Here is a 26,254-nt window from a genome sequence, read left to right as displayed (position 1 = left end):
GACATCCAATAGTCGATGGTAAATAAATCAATGTGCTCTAGTGGTGTCGTTAAACAAAAGAAACGTTTTACACTTGCGATGGATACCAGTAGTGATCATACTGAACAAAATGCAGTACACTTCCACAGACCCGACAACATATAACAGGGTCTTTGATACACGAGGGGCACGTGTTTTGATTATAAACAAATCCCAAGAGAGTCGATCATATAAACATTGCATTTCAATCGAATGCTTTACCATCCTGCCCAATATTTATTTCAAGCACTGTAGGGCGATAAATGAAACTTGGGGAGAGGGGAGGCACAAGCACTCTACTAGTATCTAATATAGACTTATAGTACCAGTTTTGGGCCTCGAGTGGGGGGAGGGGGGACACATGCACCGGCCCCTCCTGTTCCTATTCGCCTGCATTGATGGCTTCCGTTGGTGAAACTCACCTGTACAGAACGACATCTAGTTAACATTATATTTTTGGCTTGATATTTACAATGTTTCATTTATTTTCATTTCAACTTATTTTCGTGCTTATATCAAGCACACTTACAATATAAAATTCATTGCCAGTGTGAAAAACACACAACATAAATTAATAATCCAGGTTTCTTTAGGCACGAAGTGTTTGGCCAGGGTTATGTCCTCTGTTTCCCCCTTCATAAAATAAGACATTCAACATATAAGCGTACGAGACGGGGGCATGAGCAAAACCTCAAATTCGGTTAAAAAGATACTGATATTCGGGTAAAATGTGCTAACCTAAGACCCTTTTACAATATATTTCCATCATTCTACCCTCAAAATTAGTTGTAATCCATGTAAAAAAAAAAAATGCTTCAGTGATTCGTTTGCAACCCTATAAAGCTGTTTGGTAGTAATGTTAATATGAATAAATGTTGTTATGCAGATTCGGGCATTTTTATTTAATTAGGGCAAAAGCTAACGTGCCCCCCCCCCCTTACAAAATTGGGAGCCTGTAATCCTACGACATTCAATGATTGCATGCTAGGAAAAACCCGAGACAGGGCCGTACCCTGATCAAAATCCTAGGGGGGGGGGGGGTGCACTACATAAAAAAAAAATGATACACTATACAAATTAAACCCTGAGATGTGTATGCTATTTTCTGAAGTAAAAAAAAGTTAAATTTTCAGGGGGGCAACTGACCCCCCCCCCCCCCCCCCCCCCACACACACCTGCCTCCCCGGAGGGTATGACCCTGGCGGAGACCCAAGTCATAAATGTACGCTGGGATATCATCATAATAAATACGCATTTCTTTCTTTTTATCTTAAATACTGACTTGGGTGGATCGGTTGGTTGTTAATTAGTGGTTAGTGAGAAAGAAGCAAGTCCAGTGGCCTCGGTGGTGTCGTGGTTAAGCCATCGGACATAAGGCTGGTAGGTACTGGATTCGCAGCCCAGTACCGGCTCCCATCCAAAGCGAGTTTTAATGACCACTACACCATCTTCTCTTTTACTAACCACCAACAACTAACCCACTGTCCTGGTCAGACAGCTGAGGTGTGTGCCCACGACAGCGTGCTTGAACCTTAATTGGATGTAAGCACGAAAATAAGTTGAAATGAAAACAGTGGCCTTACATCTCCCGATATAACATACTAGGTGGTAGTCAGTAACGAAATACGAACTCAATACCTACAGGCCTCAAGTCCATCATAGCCAAACACGTTTGCCCCTAGACCTTAATGGTTGCTTTACACCAAATAAAGTATATCCGTGTCATGGTTCTGGGGCACCGTTCTCAGCTCCGATTGGTTGTATCTGTGTTTATGAACAATGTTTATTTGTGTAAATACTATTACTGATTTCCAATAAATTACCACTTTTATTTAATACACTGTTATTATTCAGTGTCCACTGTAACTGTGTTTCAAGAATGAGTGTTGCTAATTAGCATTCTTAGATGTCATACGGTTTATACATGTAGGCCTATTGCCTGCGTGGGTTGATATACTGTTTATATCACTCTTATTACAAACATTATCGACAATCGGAAATTAATTTATCCCAGGCAACCAAAACCATTACACGTATCGCAGTATGGCATGCCATTTAATATCTTCATATCATGTAGTAGCTAGAAACTTCATAATTAGCTTTTATGCGAATAATCAATATATATGATATTTTTTTAAACAAGTGGATATATGCATTTTGTATGAACCACGCCACTCTGACACAATGTGCCATATATTGTTCACCGTAACCCGACTCGTGGCTTATTAATTTTAGGCTTAACAATTTTCTCTTTATTTTTTTAATAAAACATCTATTAACCCCCCCCCCCCCCCTCAAAAAAAAAAAAAACCCCCCCAAAAACACAACCCCCCCCAAAAAAACAACAACAACACAACAACAAACAAAAAAGAACCCCAACAACAACAACATAAAAATCGACCAGTGATGGCGGATAATGGGTTTTAAAATGGTATCTCGCATTTCTCGTGTGATCATTTCCGGAAAAGCCCTTGGTCATTATCTAAGCATTGTCGTGGTTAACTGATCGTCAATAACATTTGCTTTACAAATATTAATATAAAATGAGCACACGTAAGAAAAAACATCTACCAATACATATTCATAGATATCTTCAAATCACTGACGGACTAAAAACAAATTTCCATAAATCTCCACTTACAACACCAAGTTTTAAGTCAATAAAAACTAACCATATATCGTTCATCCATATTGCTAAGTGTGTGACAAATCACAGAAAAAGTAGCTTCAAATCCACACCCACAGCCCCAAGGCTGTCTATTGTCGGTATACTAACCACAAATACGCATCCATATCTAAGAATCCTTCAAATCACCGAAAACAAGACACACACACTCCGTTCCTACCACAATGTCTTTGAAATCAGTAGAAACCAGCCTCCATCCATATCGCCAAAATCACTGAAAACTAAACACATATCCTCCACGTGTTTCCAAATATAGTTTAAATGTCCACATATATTGGCATACATGTGTCTCAAATCACTGATCGAAAACTATTGAGAATTATGAAACCAATGTTGCATAGTTTAAAATAGTAGCAGCAGGTATATGTTGTAATGGTACGACAATAACAAGACTTCACACCTAAGACATTTGCAGCATACTTCACAACTGACAACTAAGACGTGCAGTATACTTCACAATTCACAACTAAGACATTTGCAGTAGACTTCACAATGTCGAAAACACCTTAATGGTTCCATTTTTCTGCGTCACATATATTCTGCCGGATTCATGAACGTGAACAGCCACGGGCAGGTGCAGCCCATCTTCCTCTTTGATAATATTCTGCTGGAACTGGCCGTCGGACGATAACTGTATCACAACATTTTTGGTGCCGTCTGCTAGAAAAATCATCCCGCTAGAGTCGCAAGCAACACCTTGCGGCGAACCCATAGTCTGTGCTTTGTAAACCCACCTAACACGACCGGTAACTCTGATACACACGAGGGCCTTCAGGAAGTTATCCGAAATCAACATGTCGCCAGATGGCGTGACGCTGACATGGTACGGCCGCTCGAAAATCTTTTGATGCAGTTGCACAGAACTAATGGACTTGACGATAGTTCCATTGAAATCAATTATATCCACCGCGTTCGGAAAGGTGGCACTCACAACAAGGCTGGTACTGTTCAGTAGGGACACCTTGTAATACTCTTTCGGCGTGTAGATCGAGGAGACACGCAACTCGGGGTACATCTCGATGAAACACATCTGACGCGATTCGGGTAACGTCACTGCTATCGCGGACACAGACGTTTTGGTCACTCCCAACGGACCGCTCTTCATGGGCACGACGTCGTACCAGCTGCCGCCGCTGTTGTAGTAAAAATATTTCACAGACTTGTTGATGAAGTCGGTCACCACCATGGCTGTGCATCTCTGGAGATCTAGGGTGACGATATCGGACAGGTCTGGATTCCGTTTGTCTATTTCCAGCTGTCCCGACTGTTCAATCTCAAGGGAGGCCGATTCCAAGCTCCCGCGACTCAGGTCCGAAGGGTTCCTGGGCATCACATTTGCCAATTCATGAATAGGAGAATACGATTCCGATTCACTACTAATTACATCAGTTTCTACATCAATGGAGCCCAGGTCTAAAGACTCAAGGTACGTATCAGTGCTTTCATCTGAAATTGGCGTGAACGAGATTCTTATCACATGATTAACCGAATCTCCCTTGACAAGAGCTTTCTTCACCTGCGAATGCTGCTCTGTGAACTTCGGCAACTGGCGCTGGATATTGTCGTCTATGTCGAGCTCGTACCCGGACCTGAAGAGCAGCTGCTCAGCCTGCTGAATCATCTCGCGGGTGGAGTTGATGAGCTGGCGCCCGTCCGTCAGGTGCTCCTCCAGAGTGTCTCGCTGCTCCTTGCACACCGTCCACAGTCTGTCCATCATGACTGCCTCCTTCTGACGGATCTTCTGAATCAGAGTCTGGGCAATGCGGTGTATATTCCGTTCACACTTTTCCTTCTCCCTTTCTATCATGTCCTCCAACAAGTGTTTTCGTCTGTCCGTGATTTCTTCCATCAACAGAAAATCCGTCTTGAGGTCGTCGAACGCCGCCTTAAGCTTCCGTCGTGTCCCGTTCAAGGGATAGACCCAAACCTTTTCTTCAGAGAAATCTACAATGAGAATAGTAATGTACATATAGTTATGTTTCAGCTTGAAAACGGTCATATCTACTCTAAATAAAAACTGGTCACAATAATATAATATCGTATATTCATTCAAAACACAAACGTAACTACAGTTTTAACATACACTTGAGTTTTCACAATAAACGGATATCGTCAATTATTACATAATGAAAATATATCTGTATTATTATTGGTCAAAAACCAGTCACATGACCGTCCGTAAATAGTGATATTGCCCTGAGATGGTCTCACCGGTCCATCAAAAGTGATATTGCCCTGACCAATGAAAATAAAGATGAGACAAATTTCTATCCAATTAATGAGTAGGTAACGTAATGCAACGTCAACTGCTAATTCCAGTGTAAACAAGCACAAACTTGTGACAAAACGCTTTGCTGTCCTTCAGCAAAAAGATAACATCTTTAGTCATACCGAGTTTATTTCCGCAAATACGACAAAAGCAAGGTAAGTAATTGTCAAATTGTGTATTGAAAATATCGCAGATTTAGAAACGTGCAAATGCATCAAAATGCAGTTGGAATTGACACTCAGGATTTTATGTTACAAATAAAAAATGCATTTGAAGGTAATCGGTAACTGTTCAGTATAAATGTATGTTAAATTTTTTTATTTTGCTATTAATATGATTTTGGCACTCTTGCTGGTTATAATATCTCGCATTTGATTTTTTTTTTTTCCTTGGTAATGTTTAAACTGTTTATTTCCGCATTCCTCTGTGTATCATACAACGTCATAGGATGACGTGACGTCACTAAATCCCATCAGTTTTAACGCATTGCGGGAGCGTTGACGTATAGTCCAGTTATGTTCAATTTTTGATGCTTGCTGTCCTTTTTGCTCAAGTTGATGAAATTTTGGCAGTATGTTCCCATGACCAGCCTGAATAAAAAAATGCATTGGTAAAAAAAATTTCGGTCATCGAATCACGGCAGCCAACTTGAAATTCAAAATGGCGACGATTTGTCCAAAAATCGATAACTTATAGGTAATTGGTTATAACATGGTCAATTGTCATGCTAGAATGATTATTTACCACTCAAATTAAAGCATTTGAAGTCTTCTACATGATCAAATATGAAGTATTTACAAAATCTGAATATACGACCTACCAGGGGGTTCAAATGTTTCAATGGTCCCTTTACCCCCAAAATAAGGCCTTGTTTCAAAATAACCCCTGTATCACATTAAATTTTTCATTTGTGGCCTGTTTTAAGCATTGGTTACTTTGGAGACATAGACAGGTAGTTTTTGAGAAATTTTGAGTACGATAGATTAATTAGGGAGTCAGTACTGGGGGTACGAATATGTACCCCCTTTTTGTCACACTGCGAAATCAGTCCTTTTTTAACAACACATCTGTCACTAAGAATAAAACCCTTTAAAATGCTCAATATTTGAACTTGATAAATTACCCACCCAAAGTGAAGGAATGTACCTTCTATACAACATGTTAAAAAGGGGGGTGGGTGGGGGTAGGGGTGGCGCTATCATGACCTTTCACACTCCCAATTCCATAAGCAATAGAACATCATTGGGTCATTTTGAGGAATCAAACTTTTTAACTTAATTTAGATATGCTGATTCCAAATATATCAGTTTCCAATGTCAATTTTGAATTTTAGACCTAAAATACAAAACAAAATGGCCGCCAAAACATAGTTATGTAAATTGTTCTTGGTGTTTGCATATCTGTTTTACACAAGTTTGTGAAATTAGGAATGAAGAACAACCTAAATCAAATATATCCATTGGTAACATTTCTTCTACATCCATCTTGAAATTCAAACACTTATTTAGACATTCGTCTTGAAATTCAAAATGGCTGCTATTTTTATCAATTTGTCATATATCTTTGCTTCTAGAAAACAAAAACATACGTTTAGTCTCTACAAGTACCTTTTTGATGTCAAGGAATTCAAATAGTGTATAATTAATGACTTTGCTACTTTAGATTTTGAGCTATTTGTGAAATAAAGACACATACCTGTACAAATTGGTGTGACTTTTCATTAATGTTGAACTGTTCATAACATTAGGAAAAACACATGTGTTTCAATTGTACATTAGGCATCAACTTCATCAGTAACAGTATGTGTATTACAACAGTCCTCGTCAGCTTCACACTTACATAACTCTGTGCATTCAAGATTGTGTCCCTTACAGGTACATCTACCGGCACATTTGCTCACACCACAGTTGCATCGAAATAGTTCTATTACAGCTTCTGGTGCAGCCTGAATCTCTGACAGTACAGGCACAAATACACCACCCTCCTTGGTCCAGCCTAGTTTGCATGGATCTGGAATTTCAAGGTTTAGAACCAAGTCTTGAGCCCAGATATTTGCTTGAAGATGTGCCCTTCGTGTATGCTGTTTCCATGCACCAGATGTAGGTGGTAGTTTTTCCACACTCTGGCTAGGGGATAGTCTTGAAATTTTTCCATCTTAGAGTAGATGCATCAGTTGCCGAAATGTCTTTCGAGCTGAGTAACATACAGTAAAACTCTTCACACTTTTCAGTGACCTCTCTGGATGGTTCATTACCAATTCCAAGCTGGCTAAGAGCATCAATGATAGGAGGTGGAGCTTTCATAAAAAAATTTCAATCCTCGCTTTTTCCCCACACCACTGATTTGTCCTGTAGTGTCACTTCCAGTTACTGCATGGAACCCTGGTAAGGCTGAGGCTCTTTCAGGACCTAACTCATCATGAATTGGTTGCAATTTCACCTGCTTGTGATTTATACCTGTGCCTGTAATAATTTGTGCATTGGGTCCGAGCATGTGCAACCTTCTCAATATAAGTACCCAACAATCAGTGTCTTTGGTGTAGAAATCAACCTCATTGCCAGGTATCTCGTTGACAACTTCAAGTGCATGGAGAATCATGAGCGTGTCTGCTTCTTCTTGTGTACTAACACCAGTGATGGGATGGTAATATGGTACATTTGTTAGAACATCTTTCCTTGTGACTGTGACCATTGGCTTCTTACACAAGAGAATGAGTTTATCTGCAAAATATATTGTCAAACGATCCTTTGTGGTTTTGCTAGCCAAGAATCTTTTGATGTCATTTAATTGGAGTGGTGTCATCAATATACAAGTCATCCCCACGACCAAGTTGACTGGAATATCTTATGTCATCTTTGATTGGTACTGATCTATAGTAGTTATCAAATGTCACTCGCCCGCCAGTGTACTTATCTAAGAGTGAGTCAATGAATACAGGAAATGCCTCTCCTAAATTCTTGCAGAATTTGAATTTGGCAGCATGCATGAGTGTTTGTACTGCAACCATCCCATCTATAATAAGGTACCTTGTGTCACTGTTTGGACATGCAGAGTTTGTCTGTGGTGTTGCATCCATGAGAGCCATGACAAGATCGCTTTTACCTTTGCAAGGATTCAGGGTACCATCAGCTTTCATAATGATGTGGTTAACACTGTGAAACTCATGTTGGGATATAGCAGCCTGTAAATCAAGATTACGGTCTGACTTGGCAATGACTAATAGTCTAGAGAACAGTGATGTTGTTGATCTCAGCTGATATTTCTTGGTGTTGCTTTTCAAAGTTATTTTTTTATGAAGATCATCCCAGTTTAAAAACTTCACTTTGGACATACGATCCCACAAATTCACCTTGCCAGATATTCGGTCTTCAAGAAAAGAAACTTTAGCAGTATCTCCTCGTGTTTCCATGCTAAGAATACTGGTTTGGACTTCTTCGCGCAAGACCTGTTTTGTCATGAATTATGCAGTTGGTTGCTTTGGTTACTGAATAGACTGTGTGGCTTCAGGCATGCTTTTAACAGTTTTACTCTTTCTTCTTGGTGTGCAAATGTGGCAGCAGAATGATGATGGTGACAACTAGTATCTACAGCAAGTGTGGCTCCAAACATTTCCTGTGCTTCCTTAGAGAGCTGGCCCAGTACTGGAGCTGTCAAACAATATCTAAGAAGAGTGGCTGGCTTGTTTGTGATACCTCGAAGTCCCCCTTCTCCTTTAAGGATTTTGTTGTCATGCTCTTGAGCTTGATCTACTCCGATGCTTGTGAAAGGAATTGGCTTCTTTGTTATGGCAAACTCTCCAGCCAGCGGTCTTCCACACAGCAGGATCTTCTTTTTCAGAAGCATATGTTCGTGCTATGAAGTTTATAATCTTCATAATGTGAACTTAAACTTGGCTTTGGATTTCCATGTATAATGCATGGCTCCAGTTGTAGAACTGTGGGAGGGACATCTTTCAACAAGTCACTGTTGTTACCAACCAATTCAACCTGCTCTGATACAGTGTCATACGGAATTCCAGGTAATGTTCGTTGATAAACAGACGTGGCTGTTCCATGAAATGAATCCCGACCGTCATATGTATCAACTTTCATGTCAACATTGTCAGAAGATGCCCTTACTGGGATACCTTTGATTAATCCAGGAGGTATGTAGATTCCATCATGTTTTCTCATAGTTTCCAGAACACTGTTGGTAATCTGACCAGTAATCTCCCAGACACGGTAGTATGAGATACCTACAGCTGCAGCATTCATTAATGTGAGATCATTCTTGCTACGATGCATACGATAATTAAAGAGGGACAGTGCCACAGCTGGTGGTGTTTCATGAACAGTCCGGACAGTGGATGAAGCTGATACTACTTTGTAGTTGACTTGGCGATCTGATTTCATATTTTTAAGAATATGCTGAGATGATATTAGCAGAATGTTCAACATCTTCATCACACTGTTCAGAACGTACTGCCTTATTTGGACCCTGTAACACCCACTGAATGAAAACAAGCAACTCTGGTGGAACTCCTGTTCCAACAGAGTCTTTCAAAGAACCAGTGAATTTCCGAGGATTTTTCCTAGCCTGATGAATAACATTACGTAGATGTTTTGCCGCATTGAGCAAATTTGTTAATGATTCATGAGTTCCATGTCCTTGAGCATCTGCAGCCGCATTAATGGCTGATTTCCTGGCATATGAAGAATGAATATTAGATGGTTTATTTCCATATGATGTAGTAATCACAACGTTGTTGACATTTTCCATGATTTTTTTCCTTAGAATTTTTGTGGTTTGTTTCACATTTTCAATTTTATACTCCAGTAATGCTTCTTGATAAATCTGATGAATCTCTGGCATGCTCATATAAATACCTTCATCTATTTTCTGTTGAATGACTGAGAAGAACTGAACTTCTGCAGCAATTAATGGAATATTATCCTTATATTCATCTGTGTTAGCTGATGTTGAGTTTCTCTCAACTGATTTTGATTTACGCTTTGGGCGTTGAACATACTTTTCCAAAAAAAAAATTCTACAGCTGTTATGGTACATTACATTACGTGAAAGTAAATCACCAGATGAAAGTACATCTGCCAATCTGATTTTCCACACAGAATTGCCACTGTTATGCACTATCTCTTGAATTTCTTTTCCTTTATTACTTGTACAACAACTGTTCGGATCCCTGTCGAGGCTTGGGATTTTTAATCCAGATACCGACTCCAAACACTGAGTGAGTGCTCCGCAAGGCTCAATGGGTAGGTTAAACCACTTACACCGACCAGTGATCCGTAACTGGTTCAACAAAGGCCATGGTTTGTGCTATCCTGCCTGTGGGGAGCGCAAATAAAAGATCCCTTGCTGCCTGTCGTAAAAGAGTAGCCTATGTGGCGACAGCGGGTTACCTCTGAAAAACAGTGTCAGAATGACCATATGTTTGACGTCCAATAGCCGATGATAAGATAAAAAAGATCAATGTACTCTAGTAGCGTCGTTAAATAAAACAAAGTTTACTTTTTTAATATTAAGCTATTTTTAGAGCAGCACCATAACAACAGACAAGAAGTAATTAACCAGGGTTATTGTCAGATGTGTTGTCGCTCGAGCTCAGTATATAATAGCATCATTACAGATATTTCCAAGGCGCACAGAACATAATAAATGAAATTAATTAATAAGTACAAAAAAATCAATTACATAAAACGAGATCAAATGAGAAAAAATAATCAAACAAAACAGCATGACGTAAAATAACCCCTGCCCACAATAAAAGCACCTTTCTGATTCTATATTTGTGTTTGTAACCACTTGATGCTATCTGAACGGTTTATATGACAGCTGGGTGTTAATGGTTAGTTTAACCGGCCTCCAACCGGCCTCCGTGGTGTCGTAGTTAAACCCTCGGAAATAAGGCTGGTAGGTACTGGGTTCGCAGCTCGGTACTGGCTCCCACAAAGAGCAAGTTTTAACGACTGAATGGGTAGGTGTAAGACCACTACACCCCCCCCCCCCATCTCTCTCTCTCTCTCTCTCTCTCTCTCTCTCTCTCTCTCTCTCTCTCATCACCGACAACTATCCCACTGTCCTGGACAGATAGCTAATGTGTGTCCATGACAGCGTGCTTGAACCTTAATTGGATATACGCATGAAAATAAGTGAAATGAAATGAAAATGGTTAGTTGTTAGTGGCTAATGAGATAGGAGTAGTGATGTTAAAACAAGAAATGAAATGGAGATATTTTAATACATGGGTCGTTCTCCATTCTAGAGACCCGTTTGCTGGTGTGGTTTTTTTTTTTTTTTTAACAGTGAATCTACTCAAAGCAAAATAACAAACCAATTATTTAAATTAGTCATGTTTAATGTGTGTCATTGTTATTAATAACAAATGTGCCTGAACCTCTTAGGCACGTAAATATAGTAACAGTAATAAGTAATAACTAAAACAATTTCTAATTTTCCAGTTGATTGATTTTGGTCAAAATCACAACTTTTTGGAGACTTAAAAAACCCAGGGCCATTGCGAGTAGTTGTATGCTTATTTAAAATTTATTTCATGAACATTATTATGCTAAACTGATTAATATGAAGAAAAAAAATCAAGATGTATTTAAAAGAAAATTTGAAAGATAACGTTTGTATATGTACATGTCTGTACATATTTGCGTACACCTATGGTCGACACGTAACGTCTATCCATTTAATAGAACTAAGCATATATTCGTATTTTCTAATGGAAATGAAAATTTACTGCCCCTCAAAGTATTATTCGTGTACTGTTGTCACATTATTAATGGATGAATTAGGTTACTGGGGTAGCAATAAGTCTGAGATTTGATTTTGCATTATTATACATAATCGTTATGTGTATGTGTCCAAATGGAACCTATAATTCCGTCCCGCAGCAGACGCCTTTTTTCAAAATATGGAATTTACTACAAGTTATTTATTTCTGAACCGATTGATTTGCAAGTTGCACACAAATATAGTATTTTTTTGCTATTTCCATTTTTATAGAATGATGGGATGGACTATAAGTTACGAGCCAGACGAAATGTTTATGGTATAGGGTAAAGTGATCGGGAGTCAGACAGCATTGGTGGTTTAGATTGCAGCTGGTATTCCGTAGACTACATTTTACATATTTTGTTTTCAACAAGAACTTTATTAACAGAAATATGGTGCTAAGTGTTACATTTTCAAAAAGTGATTGTCACTCGGACACATTTGCTTTTAAGTCGGACGATGTATATAATTGAGCATACCTATTCAGAGAACATTTTATTTAAAAAAAAAAATGATTAGCGCTATTTCTACTTAATTGAAAATTGATTAGCAACTACTGTTTAATATTTTAATTGTGTAGCGCAAACGTAGCAAATCACGAACGCGATATCAAAGTTATTTTCACAGATTTTGCACATTAGAAAAAAAAATATTAGCAAATATTTTTAGTGTACAAGTTAATGCATGTAAATAGATAATGATTAACCTGCAAACTACAGACGAGCCTTCAGTTCTTCTTGGGGGGCAATATTTTAAAAACTACCGTCGTGGTGTCGTGGTTAAGCCATCGCACAAGGCTGTAAGACAGGGTGTATCCGAGCGAGTAATCGGTGAAAACATTTCTCTTCTCGATTAAACTTTACATATTAAATATAGGTTGTCTTGTTCAACCTAGAATATCAGTGTCATAATATTCAATGTGTTAAGTTTCAAACAAAATGATATGTCTTAATATTCCTGTAACAAAATATTTATTTAGAAGCCCAAACAATGGATTTAAAAATGTATCTTATCTCATATTCACAACCACCACTGTCTTCAAATAGTGCGTCGTTCAAAACAGACATTTTTAGGAAATTAAATGAAAGATGTATCCGACTTTAAAACTAGTACAAATTATTAGAACTGTCAAAAACTNACGTTTAATATACAGCCACTAATATTTTATGCAGAAAAATATATTTGATATGTAATTACAATCGTTAAAAAGTCTCTGTTAGTCGATAACATCTTAAAAATTGCAGCAAACTCAAGAATGTCCCTTTAAATGAAAAGACTGTATCCATATAACGTTGGAACGAATGAGAAAACGCGGAAGTTCCATACCTAATCTTTAGAATTAATTTATTCTTTAATGTCTGTTACAGTGCAAAAAAAAAAAAAAAAAAATCCCTGGAAATATAGCTTCAAAATTATCCCGAGTCAAGATCACTTCACTCTATATAGCTCTATAATCGTATGAGACGCGGACAAAAACGTCAGAGATATTCGTCAAAATTAGCTTGCCTGAAACCTTTTCACCATGAATTTCCATCATTCTACCCACAATATTAATTCTAATCTATGTAAAAAAAAAATGAGTAGTGATTCATTTACAACCCAATATAGCTGTTTGGCAGTAATGCTAATTTTGATAAATGTTGTTATCCAGATTCGAGCATTTTCGTTTAATTCGGGAAAAAATCACCCCACCCATCCCCTCATGGAAAGTGTGAGCCCGTACGCTTTTGTATAGCTCTAAGTCAAAAATTAACATAATACCTTATAATACCTTGCTTAAAATATGCGCATGTGCTAAATGGGTTCCCGCATAATTTTCTACGAATCGTCTATTTCTGGAGGCTGTCAAACGATATTGAGAAAATCAAAGGCTGTCAAACGATGTCTGTGCAAATTGTTACGTGTCATCGAGGCAGATATTTAAATAACGTGATTTGAGATAAAACACGATAACAGTCATTTACATTGATACACGGACGCAATGTCAATGATTTGAAATGCTTGCAACTCAGTAATTAACAACCCAAGTTAACACAGGCCTACGTAGTGTAACGTTTTAACCTTTGTCGTTTTTAGTAATCATAAGATAATTAATGTATAATGATATAAAAACATACCTGTAATTTGAACTCTGAACATATATTATCTATTTCTATTATATGTTATAATCATGCTTTAAGCGTACGCTCGTCTGTATGTGTGTGTGTGCGCGCTCGAGAGAGAGAGAGAGAGAGAGAGAGAGAGAGAGAGAGAGAGAGAGAGAGAGATTACTTTTGTTGTTCTTGTTATGTATATTATCCATTAGTATCTTTTTATATCCTATAAAGCATATCTTGTCACTGTAAAATTGTATTATAAAGTTATCTTTTGTACTAATCCACGAGGCCGCTCCTCCACCCTTCCCCCACCTTCCCCCTACCCCACCATCCACTAAATAATATATATTAAATGTTTAATATTTATTGTTAAATATCAGCATTATACTGACCTGATACGGGTTTCCTATGGTAGCACTGTTCGTCCGGAGGTTTGTCCATCATCAAATACGACTCCTCCGCATCACTCTGTAGAAGGGGGGAATTTACCGTGGCAGACGCCACCTTCCCCGAACTGTTCATGTGAGCCATGCTGTAGATAGAGATAGAGATAGATATATAGATATAGGTAATAATTAGATATTCCCTATTATCACCCACCTGGTGAACGTATAGCGGTGTCGTACAAATACGGTACGCACCACGAGGGTCGTACCGGATGTACGTCTTTTCATTGGTTAGACAGTAAGTCTACCGGGATACGTTGTCAACATTCCACAACTTTTACTATAAATTTCATTCATTTTTTTCTGTAATAAAAATATACATGTATATATGTAAAACTGGGACGACCAGACAGGTAGCGAACTGGTTTGGGGACGAAATATGGATTTAAAAAAACAACGGAAGTAGAACAAACTATTTTGTTAAGCGGCGACCTTTGGGACATACCGTAGTGCACAGTCTTGTGATATCATTCCGCCACAGTGTAAAATGTTTAGATATTCGAAATGCAGGAATTTCTATTTTTTATGACAAATATTCAATTGTTTGAAGGTAGGTAATAAATAAAATACCACACTCGTTTTCGCTAGACATCATTTTTACGAAACTCATGAACTTCCCAAGGTATCTGACCTCACTTTCGTTCGGTCAGATACCTTGGGAAGTTCACTCGTTTCGTAAAAATGATATCTAGCGAAAACTCGTATAGTATTCTATATTTATTATAGCATGGTTATTTAAATGAATCATTTTAATCATTCAAATATAAAAACCGGTAGGCGTGCCAACTTTAAAAGTAAACATTTTCAGAGCAGTGGGTATTCAAAACATAGTCAACATTCGGTCTCTACCCTTCAACAGAATTGTGTGGTCATTGTTAGTATTGCCATGAAAAAATTTCATCCTATTTTAAATGTAGTTTTCTGCTTAAATTAATGTTCGGGGGCGGGACGTAAAACGCTCGTTTGATGCGCGGTCGGTTTGGGATCTATCCCCATCGTTGGGACCATTGGGCTATTTCTTGTTCCAGCCAGTGCACTACGACTGATATATCAAAGGCCGTGGTATGTAATATCTTGTCTGTAGGGTGGTGCATATAACATATCCCTTGCTGCTAATAAAAAAAAACACAGCGGGTTTCCTAAGACTATATGTCAACATTACCAAATGTTTGACATCCAATAACCGTTGATTAATATATCAATCTACTCAAGTGGTGTCATTAAACAAAAACAAACTTCATTTAATGTTCAAGCACACACAGTGTCCATGTCAGGGGTTAATGATTACTTTTGGGTGACTGGCGAGAAAGAAATTGGTGTAGTGGCCTTAGACTGAGCTCTTTAAAAACATTTACCTTACATTTGGTACTTATAGTGACTCGTGGTAGCATGGGTAGTTGACCTAGTAAGTGTATGTTTGATTTATCCTAAATACTTTTACTCATTCAGCTACATGATTGTATGAACCAACTTATTCTAGTATATCCAAATTATGCTTACGCAGCCATAAATAGGGGGGGGGGGGGGGGGGGACACTTCATTACAGTCACCAAAGAGTTACAAATGAAGGGTCCATGGGAATAACCTATGATGTCCAAACAGATGGTCAATGTTATAAAGGCCGTGTATATCAATATCACAATGGCACAACACAATACAAATCTTTTAAGATAGGCCATTAAGATTTGTAGGTAAATAATTTCTTGTTTGGGTGCAAATATTCCACGATTGCTAAATTGTAAACGTTAAAATTAAAAATATCAGATTTCCAAAATGTTCCAAAATCACATGTTATTTCCGTGGACCCTTTAAATGTATAATGTTCTGTCCTGTTGGTCAATAAAAACGAGTTGGGCGACTAAGAAGATTCTTAGTATTCCAAATTAATGTTTTTTTTATTTGTAATCCAGCATTTGTCACAATATATATATAGAGGATATTATATGACATGGGCGGATCCAGGAAATATTTTTAGGGGGGGACCAAAAAAGAAGGGCACATTGACTCGTCAAAAGGGCACCTTACTACAAGTTTTAATATTTACAATTAATATGAATTCCTACAGTTCTACGTCATAATATACTAGCAATAATGAAGTAAATTGGCGTCACTCGCGTTAGAACCTCAATGGGGCCCCATTGAGACTCAATAACACAGACACATATCTGCAAGCTTGCGCATGTACACGAAAATCTTGATTTCATTTATCTACAATATAATTATTGTTTACTTAAAAAAAAAAAAATCTACAAACAAAAAGGGCACTTGGACATTTTGAGGGCACTTGAACAATTTTTTGGGGGGACGCGTCCCCCTGGTCCCCCCCCCCCCCCCCCCCCCCCCTGGATCCGCCCATGATATGAGTGTCCATGACAGACGCAATCTAATTAAAATTAGCTCCACTATTACATGTGGATCTAAAGACAGCCAGTTGGAGCTCATGTCCACCAATCAAAACCTTACTTGCAGAATCCTGCCAGTGATTTAAAAATAATTTGAAAACATTCCGAATTATCCTGAGGGTATACGACATGTTTCGTGTGAATTACGAATGCCTTAAAACATGTTTTATTTTATAAAATAAATAATTTGTAATGTAAAACTGAAGACTGATTTAGGTTTTTTTAATTTTATAAATAAATAAATAATTTTTAATGTAAAATTGAAGACTGATAACCCACCCCGTACGTATTGGTATGGTTCGCTGTACTGCGGCCACTAAAATAGACTCGCCCGATATTTTTAGAATTTGTATGCTCCCAAATAACGTTATCAAAGGCGAAGTGTGATTGGTCAATATTTAAATTATTATTTACAGACGAAATGTTAACTGGACATTGGGGACTACGCAGTGTTGTTAGTTTTAAATCACTGGCAGGATTCTGCAAGTAAGGTTTTGATTGGTGGACATGAGCTCCAACTGGCTGTCTTTAGATCCACATGTAATAGTGGAGCTAATTTTAATTAGATTGTGACAGACGATGTTTACGACACGAGTGCCTAAATTATCATATTTCCCGAGCGAGAGCACTCGTGTCGTAAACATCGTCTGTCATGAACACGAATGTAATATTCTGTTTATTACCGTAGAACTGTCTTGCTAAATGAACATTCCAGTCATTGTTTACAAACTAACGTTTCCTTAACGGCGGAGTAATATTTGTTCATTGATGTCTTGAAAACCAAATCACAACCTGTTCTAAAGTTACGTGATATTTATACGCCCATAAATAAAGAGTACACATGTATCAACAGCTGTAAATTGTAAAGCATGTGTATACTAAAAAGCAAACAAATATACAGTAATTGAAATAATTAGTTTTGAATTTGAATGACGTCAGTATTCCAATGACGTCAGTTTGCATCTCCTTACAATAACTATAAATTGGGTACATGACGTTTCCGTTTTAAGAATGCCAATCAGAAAGAAATGTACTCCTACAACAGCCAATCGTTAAACGACAATGTCAAGAGGACATACGATTTAGTTATGACATACGAGGGAAATCGTACGATAAATATGACCCTCGTTATGCTGTACCTCGTAGGTAATATATATATATATATATATATATATATATGTGTGTGTGTGTGTATGTGTGTGTGTGTGTGTGTGTGTGTATGTGCGTGTGTCAGCTTTCCAAAATTTTGACATCACATGTTATTTCCGTGGACCCTTTAAATGTATAATGTTCTGTCCTGTTGATCAATAAAAACGAGTTGGGCGACTAAGAAGATTCTTAGTATTCCAAATTAATATATTTTTTATTTGTAATCCAGCATTAGACTCAAAAAAAAAAAAAAAAATAATAAAAAAAAAAAATAATAATAATAATAATAACCGTGTAATCTGTGTTTTTATACATTAAAGGTCGGTGTCCTAATAAAAGCACTGCACTGACGAGACAGATTCACCCCTGTAATAATCCGTAATCGGTGATTTGAAGTAAGATTCCTATCGTTCACACATTCGTACTTTTACACTCACTCACACAGACGCCGCCGCGGGCTGTTGATGTCTTAGATTATACACTATGCAAGGCCTTTTCAGACATCCTGTATGTCTTGCTGAAAATTACTTCATGCTCATTTCATGCACCATTAACACAGACGCTTTTTGACAGACGAGGCGTAGACGAAAACATATTCAGTGCATTCATCACAAATGAAGTTATAAATCATGAGATCAAAGTAATTTGTTCCCCTTAAAGTGTTACATAACGTTCGTCAGTTTACATTTGGTGTTTTTATGACCGTACATTTACTTACAATAAAAGGCTCAAATAGTCAGACAAAATGGTATGCATACGTGATTTGACAGTTGTCATTTTAATTTTATATTTAAAGCGACTGTCCTGAGTTTGCAGCCACTGTAAGATGTTTGCAATAACAGAGCCTTGTTGACGACTAATGGAGTATGGCGGTTATGAAGATGGTTGAATAAAGTACATTTAGGAACAAATAAAATTATTTTTGTTCAGGTGATACTTTGTTAGACCATTAAATAGGTCAGTGGTCTGTGACAATATGCCTTTTATGTACAATGCACATTTGTATATATGTATTGTAATGTATTTATGAGTGGAACATTCTGTGAAATGATAGACAATCCAAATAGACATATTCGCATTCGTATTCGTATTCGTATTCGTATTTTGTTATTTATCGACACCTCGGCACTTTCTTTTCAACCTACCAGCTAGGCACATTTGGTGTTTAACATAATTATGGCTCTTTTTAATTATACTTTTTAATTTATTTTAAAAACATTTTAAAATATTACAAATCATGACAATGCCAAAGTTATTTAATATTAAAGGGGCACTCCTGAATTTGCTGCACTGTAAGATGTTTGTGACTAATAAAATATTTCTACGATTAAACTTACATATTAAATATATCTTCTGGTTTAGAATATCAGTGTCTGTATATTCAATGTGTTTCTGGTCGTCTTAATATTTGTAAGAAGCCCAAACTGGATTTTGTCTTCAAATAATTTCGTACGTACGAAAAACAATATTTTAGGACATAAAATGAAACGATCAGGAACACGTTTAATATACAGCCACAAATATTTTATGCAGAAAAATATATTTCAAATGTAATTACAATCGTTAAAAAGTCTCTGTTAGTCGATAACATCTTTAAAATTGCAGCAAACTCAGGAATGTCCCTTTAACATATTATGGCTCTTTTTATTATACTTTTCAATTTATTTTAAAAACATTTTAAATTAAATATAATTATTTCATATTATAAATCATGTCAATGCCAGGGTTATATAATATTAAAAAGTCCACTGAAAGTCTGTTGATACTATCGCACAGCTCACCAACACAACAATGTACTTGAGGGTAAGCAAGTTAAATAGTATTTTTTTCTTAACGACACCACTAGAGCACACCGATTTATTAATTATCGGCTATTGGGTGACAAACATTTGGTAATTTTTACATATAGTCTTAGAACGGAAACCCGCTAATTTTTGCATTAGTAGCAAAATATCCATAGACAAACAAACAAAGCATACATACATACCACAATATTATTAGAGTAGGTTAGGGGTGAGACGTAGTCTAGTGGCAAAGCGTTCGCCTGATGCGCGATCGGTTTAGGATCGATTCCCGTCGGTGAGACCATTGGACTAGTTCTCGTTACAGCCACTGTACCACGACTTGTATATCGTGGTATGTGCTATCCTATCTGTGGGATGGTGTACAGAAAAGATCCCTTGCTACCAATCAAAAAATGTATCGGATTTCCTCTCTAGGACTGTCAGAATTATTTAATATTTGACATCCAGTAGCCGATGATTAATATATAAATGTGTTCTACTGTTGTTAAACAAAACAAACTTTAACGTATCAGTATTCTACAAAGCTTAAAGGCATATTGTCACAGATCACTGACCTATTTAATGGTCTAACAAAGTATTACCTGAACAAAAATAATTTGATTTGTCCCTAAATGTACCTTATTCAACCATCTTCATAACCACCATACTCCATTTATTAATGATATTTTATAAAAATAATTGAATTATGGCAATGGTCCATAATTCAAAAACTAAAATTGCCGAGATGGTTGACATGGATTTCACTCCATCATGGTTCAGTTAAGGTGATGCAATAGCTAGATTTGATTTCCAACAATTAATGTAATTTTTAGTTATTATCCATTTTTAGAGAAATAAGGTCCTTAAATCCGTGACAGTATGCCTTTAACCTGACCCGAAATCGCTTAAATCCTCTACCAAACGAACGCGTATACAGTGTATCCTATATCAAGGTATTTGGAATTTCTGAGATGATTCGGCGAGATAATTATATAATTTATCATGTAGACGTCTAATCGTGTTATATGTAGTGTTGTCGAGTTACGTGCTCCTTACGCAAGGCATAATTACCAAGTACCAAATTCATACATAAATCGAACGTATTATACAGTTCGTATTAGATCAAACTGGCTGTGGATAATAAATTATAAATATTAGTAACGTGAATTAATCAAGGGACTTTCGGCTATTTTAGTTTGTGGGAGAAGTTCAAGGATTTTGCTTGAGTTAAAAACACGCTAAAGGAACATTCCAAACTTCGAAAACATTGAAGTGCTACAGTTCCTTTTAACAATTAAAATCACAAAAAATTACAATTTCTTGACTATATCAAAGTTCTATATCTAGAATGTTGTCCTAATGTTTGTGATACATCAAACTGGATTTTACCTTCAAATAATTTAAATCCATATTGAAGAACTATATACACTAGAACAACCAGAAACAAACTGGGGTCAGTTATGATTTCTAGTAACAATACAATCTGTATCGAAGTACCAAGTTAATGTACAAATTCATTTTAAATAGAGAATACTACATGAGCGGCCGTTAGATGCCGTTTATCTTACAACGAGTTGTTTAAAAACGTTTATTACCCACATAGTTAAAGATATTCAGGGAAATATAACCAGTATGACCCACGTGTGTCATAATGATTTCACAAGCACAACGAATGATGTAATTTTGTGAAGCGACGTCATATCTTCTTGCGGCTTCTCCTGTGTAAACGCTTAGATTAAAAAATGACGTCGTTTCGGTAAATGAAGTTATTTCATCGACTCTTTTTAGTTACGTTTCAAACGTTTTGACATGGTCCTAGCTTGTTATTCATATATATATATATATATATATATATATATATATATATATATATATATATATATATTGGATAACGTGGATAATAAAGAAATTATTACACTCGCGTGTAAATCGTACTGATTTTTCGAAACTCATGTCAGAATTCGTGTATTATCCTCGCTCTCGCTCGGGTAATACAATAATCCTGACACTCGTTTTGTAAACTCAGCACGACACACAAGTTCGTATAATAATATCTATAATAATTATATGTGTTAACAAGTAAGTGTTATAAACAATAATGAATAATGTTCTCACCAACTCACAATCTAAATTAATCATGAAACCTGTACATGGAAAATTTTAAATAATAAGCCTAACCTGACACGAAATCGCCTATATCCTGTACCAAAACGTTCGCCTATATCCTGTATCAGAATATTTGGAATTTCAAAAACGATTCGAACAGAACATTTAGAATGTAGTCTAATCATGTAATATGTGGTGCTGTCGGGTAACATGCACCTATTTCTTATTATGAAAGTGTCATAAAGCAATACCAGTAAAAGTTAAGAACAATATTTGAAATACAAAGCACCTTAATTGAGCTACCTTTAGTGTCCCCTTGTTACCTTCGTCGCCACATAATCTGTCATGGGTTGGAACAAAGACACAAGCCATTAGTTGGTTTATCAACGTAGTTATTAACAATAGCAGTAATGCCTATTAATTGCTTAAGCTTGGTATGGAAACACAAACATTACTTAGCCCAATGTTAATGTTAAGCTTCCATTAAATTTATAATCTTCAGCGTTCTTTACGTCTATAGTTTTAGCATTCATTAAGTTTAGACATTTTGACAAAAACCCAAAATAATTTAACAATTGTCGTGCGTAATGGGGTGGGTGGAGGTAACGGGAAAGGTGGTACGATTAACTTAATATTATTATCTTTTTGTCAAGACGGACGTAAACAATGTTATAAACTATACATAAGATGGGCGTGAGGAAAGTAAAAAGTTGGAAATGTGTAATCATTTTAAAAATTGCAAACTAATTTTGTTACATTAAATAATGTACTTGTCCAGCAAAATGTTTAGCAAATCATTTTACTTATTAACCTAGCATTTAATGAACGCTTTTGTATACCAATATTAAAGTGATCGCCTGATGCGCGGTCAGTCTAGGATCAATCCACATCGTTGGGCATATTGGACTATTTTTCGTTCCAGCCAGTGTACCACGACTGGTATATAAAAGGCCGTGGTAAGTGCTATCCTGTCTGTGCGATTGTGCATATAAAAGATCCCTTTCTACTTATGAAAAAATGTACCGGGTTTTCGCTCTATTACCAAATGTTCAACACCAAATAGCCGATGATTAATGAATCAATATGCTCTAGTGGTGTCGTTAAACAAAACAAACTTTAACTTTTAATTGTATCCAAAATTCAATAGTATTTGAATCATCAGATATAAATAGTCCTAAATACTACATCTAAACCTTAAACCTATTGAAGAAAATGGGACACCTATGTTGCTGTTTTGAATTAAGAAAGCGTCCTTGACCGTCGTAATTACCGTGCTACTTTTAAAGGCACTCCACCTTCTCAACAGGAGCACCATACATTTCACAATTGGCAGGAATCGCATTTTTGAGTACATTTTTAATATTTAAACATTTTAAATCAGGTGATACAGTTAAATTTTTCAATGCACTGTAGATTTCATGGAAGTGATAAACGACCATTTTTGACTATATTTTTAATATTTAAACATTTAATTTAAATGATATAGAGTCCCAATTTTCAATGCACCATTCTGTGGTTTCATGACAATATTAAGCTTGCATTTTCAGGTACATTTTTAAAATTTATACATTTAGAATACGTGAGTTCAGTTTTTCAATGCACCATTATGTGGTTTCATAGCGGTTTTAAACTTGCATTTTTGAGTATTATTTTTAATATTTATACTTTTAAATTATATGATAGTTCCACTTTTAATGCACCATTCTATAGTTTCATGGCTGTATTAAGCTGTCGTTATATTACATGTTTGGGTTTATTTTTTTAACATTTGAACATTTACAATCGATGATCTTACATTACACGTTTGTGGTAAATTTTTAATATTTAAGCATTTACAATATATGATACAATTCAATTTTTTAATATACACATACTAGTACATAATTTATGGTTTCTATTTTATTTCTTTTATTCAATACTTTTTAAATATTTTCGATAGTTTTTTAATAGTTCTAAAATCTCTCACAACACCATAGAAGTTATAGTTTTTTAATAGTTCTAAAATATCGCATAACACCACGGGAGTGATAGTCTTAATAGTTCTAAAATATCGCATAACACCATGGGAGTGATAGTGATTGTGAAACGTAAAACACAAAGTGTCTGTCTGTTTCTGTTATCTGTTTAACTGTTAACAGTTTGTTTTGTTTAACGACACCACTAGAGCACACTGATTTATTAAACATCGGCTATTAGATGTCAAACATATGGTCATTTATGGAAAGGCAGCCGTAGAGAGAAAACCCGCTACCTTTTTCCATTAGTAGCAAGGGATCTTTTGTATGCACCATCCCACAGATAGGATAGCACATGCCACGGCCTTTGATATACCAGTCGTGGTGCACTGGCTGTGACGAGACATAGCCCAACGGGGATCGATCCAAAATCATTGAGGTTAACGGGTTCATGGTGCGGGACGTATCCCAGAGGTAAAGCGCTCGCTTGATGCGCGATCGGTTTTGGGATCGACCCCTGTCGGTGGGCCGATTGGGCTATTTTTCGTTCCAGCCAGTGCTCCACTAGTGGTATATCAAAGTCCGTGATATGTGCTATTCTGTGAAAGATCCCTTGCTACTAATAAAAACATGTAGCGGATTTTCTCTGTAAGACTATATGTCAAAATTACCCAATGTTTGACATCCAATAACCGGTGATTAATAAATGAATGTGCTCTAGTGATGTCGTTAAACTAAACAAACTTTAACTTTAACACACGAGTTCATTATAACTGAATGTGTTTTGGTCTTTTGTGTGATGAGTAAACAAGATCGCAGAATGTAGGCGATGTCGCAGCTTGAAACGCTCTATTTAACGTTCGGGGCACATCCGATTTTGACCGGGTCCCAGATGTACGGAAAGCAATTTTGCTGTGTTACGGAGTAAAGATGGAACATCTTATTAACTAACATCAAATGCCGAAGGATGGGCGATCAAGTCGTGTTAATAAAACAAAACAAAACGATAGAGCTGGGCGGTATTGAAATTTCAGGTTCGGTATCGGTATCGGTAATTTTGGGGTGATTTAACTGGCCTCAGATTTGGTTGTCCCAAAATCGGGAATTTTGTCCGCGCGATTAGTCTGCTGTTTCACTGTGATTATTTCATGGCAGACAGCTTTGAAGTGACAACTATTTGACTGAAGTTGACAGGGGAGAGCATGTAGTTTGTAAACATATGTGACTTGTTGACATTGAAGACTTGTTTGTGGTAATTCTGGCCCATGCAAAAGTAGTGCATTTTGTTTAAAATGGTTGTACTCCGGCCAGGTTTAGTGGGTGTGTTTGTTTAAAAGCAATATCCTGGGAGAAAGAGCTTGACAACAGGGGTTGTCCTTTTCAGGGTATGTTTCCCCCGGGCAGGCAAAGGTACATATACAAATCCATTGGCCTGCTGATATTAATAAAAAGATTTATAGCCACTAAGGCTATATAGAAACATATAGCGTAATTAATTCTGGCCCGTGGCCACCTCGGTATCGGTACTGATACAATACCGATACCGATACCGATATCGATATCGAGTGGTATTTTCGGTATACTCGGGCTTTAAATGCATGCCCGAGTTAAGTCTCACCCGCTAATTTCATCTAAATAATATATTTCGAAATTTGTTCAGTACGGTAAACCGGTATTGATATAATACCGATACCGAATAGTATATACGATATACCGCCCAGCTCTACAAAACCAAACAGAAAACAGATTTGAATCCCCATGTATAAAGACATTTTTTGTTGGACATGATCAAGTACTATTAGTTTGACAAGATAAAAAAATATATATCTCCTTCCATTTAAACCATGCCCCTTAGGCCCCGGTAGTTTAAATATGTTATATACAGCTATGTAATATAGGTCGCCATGTATATTGTATGCATATAGAAGAGGGCCTCGTAAGATGTCAAACTTGTGCCCGATTCTTTTGTTCTTTGTACAATAAATGTTTTCAATCATTCAAATAAGTTTATTTATATTTTTTTTTATATTAACTACGTCTGTGCACCACGGTGGTACATGTGTATATCAAAGACTGTGGTATGTGCTATCCTGTCTGTGGGATGGTACATGTAAAAGAGCTCTTGCTACTAATAGAACAAAATGTAGCGGGTTTTCTCTCTAAGACTATATGTCGAATTATCAAATGTTTGACATACACTAGCCGCTGATTAATAAATAAATGTACTCTAGTGGTCATTAAACAAAACAAACTTTAACTTTACTATTAACTACTACATCAGTAGTAAACTTTAACTTTACTATTAACTACTACATCAATAGTAAACTTTAACTTTACTATTAACTACTACATCAATAGTAAACTTCACCCTTGGCTCAGGTGACCAAACAAAACTTAACATAAAACGAAACAGAACAGAACAAAAACAAAAACAAAAACCGAAACAGGATTAGGAAAAGAAACAGAAACAGAATCAGAATCAGAATCAGAAACAGAAACATAATTAGAAGAAAAAAAAACCGAAACCGAAAGAGAATCAGAATCAGAATAAGAAACAGATTCA

At 36.6% G+C, this 26,254-nt stretch overlaps 1 protein-coding gene across 5 annotated transcripts in view; it reads right to left on the bottom strand.

Annotated features, from left to right (window-relative positions):
- Positions 1 to 1,468: 1,468 nt before the first annotated feature.
- Positions 1,469 to 26,254, bottom strand: part of LOC121370447 — a 35,512-nt gene continuing 10,726 nt past the window's right edge. For all 5 annotated transcript variants that reach the window (XM_041495678.1, XM_041495677.1, XM_041495675.1 and 2 more), the window contains exons 2-3: positions 14,242 to 14,381; positions 1,469 to 4,648 (exon numbers count right to left, since the gene is read on the bottom strand). In XM_041495678.1, coding sequence (XP_041351612.1) covers positions 3,192 to 4,648; positions 14,242 to 14,380 — 1,596 coding nt within the window. In that variant the 5' untranslated portion in view covers position 14,381 and the 3' untranslated portion in view covers positions 1,469 to 3,191. The remainder of the gene's footprint in view (positions 4,649 to 14,241; positions 14,382 to 26,254) is intronic.

The sequence above is a fragment of the Gigantopelta aegis genome, chromosome 4 (genome assembly GCF_016097555.1).
Source record: "Gigantopelta aegis isolate Gae_Host chromosome 4, Gae_host_genome, whole genome shotgun sequence".
NCBI classification, from domain to species: domain Eukaryota; kingdom Metazoa; phylum Mollusca; class Gastropoda; order Neomphalida; family Peltospiridae; genus Gigantopelta; species Gigantopelta aegis.
This window is presented reverse-complemented; position numbering and strand designations above follow the sequence as displayed.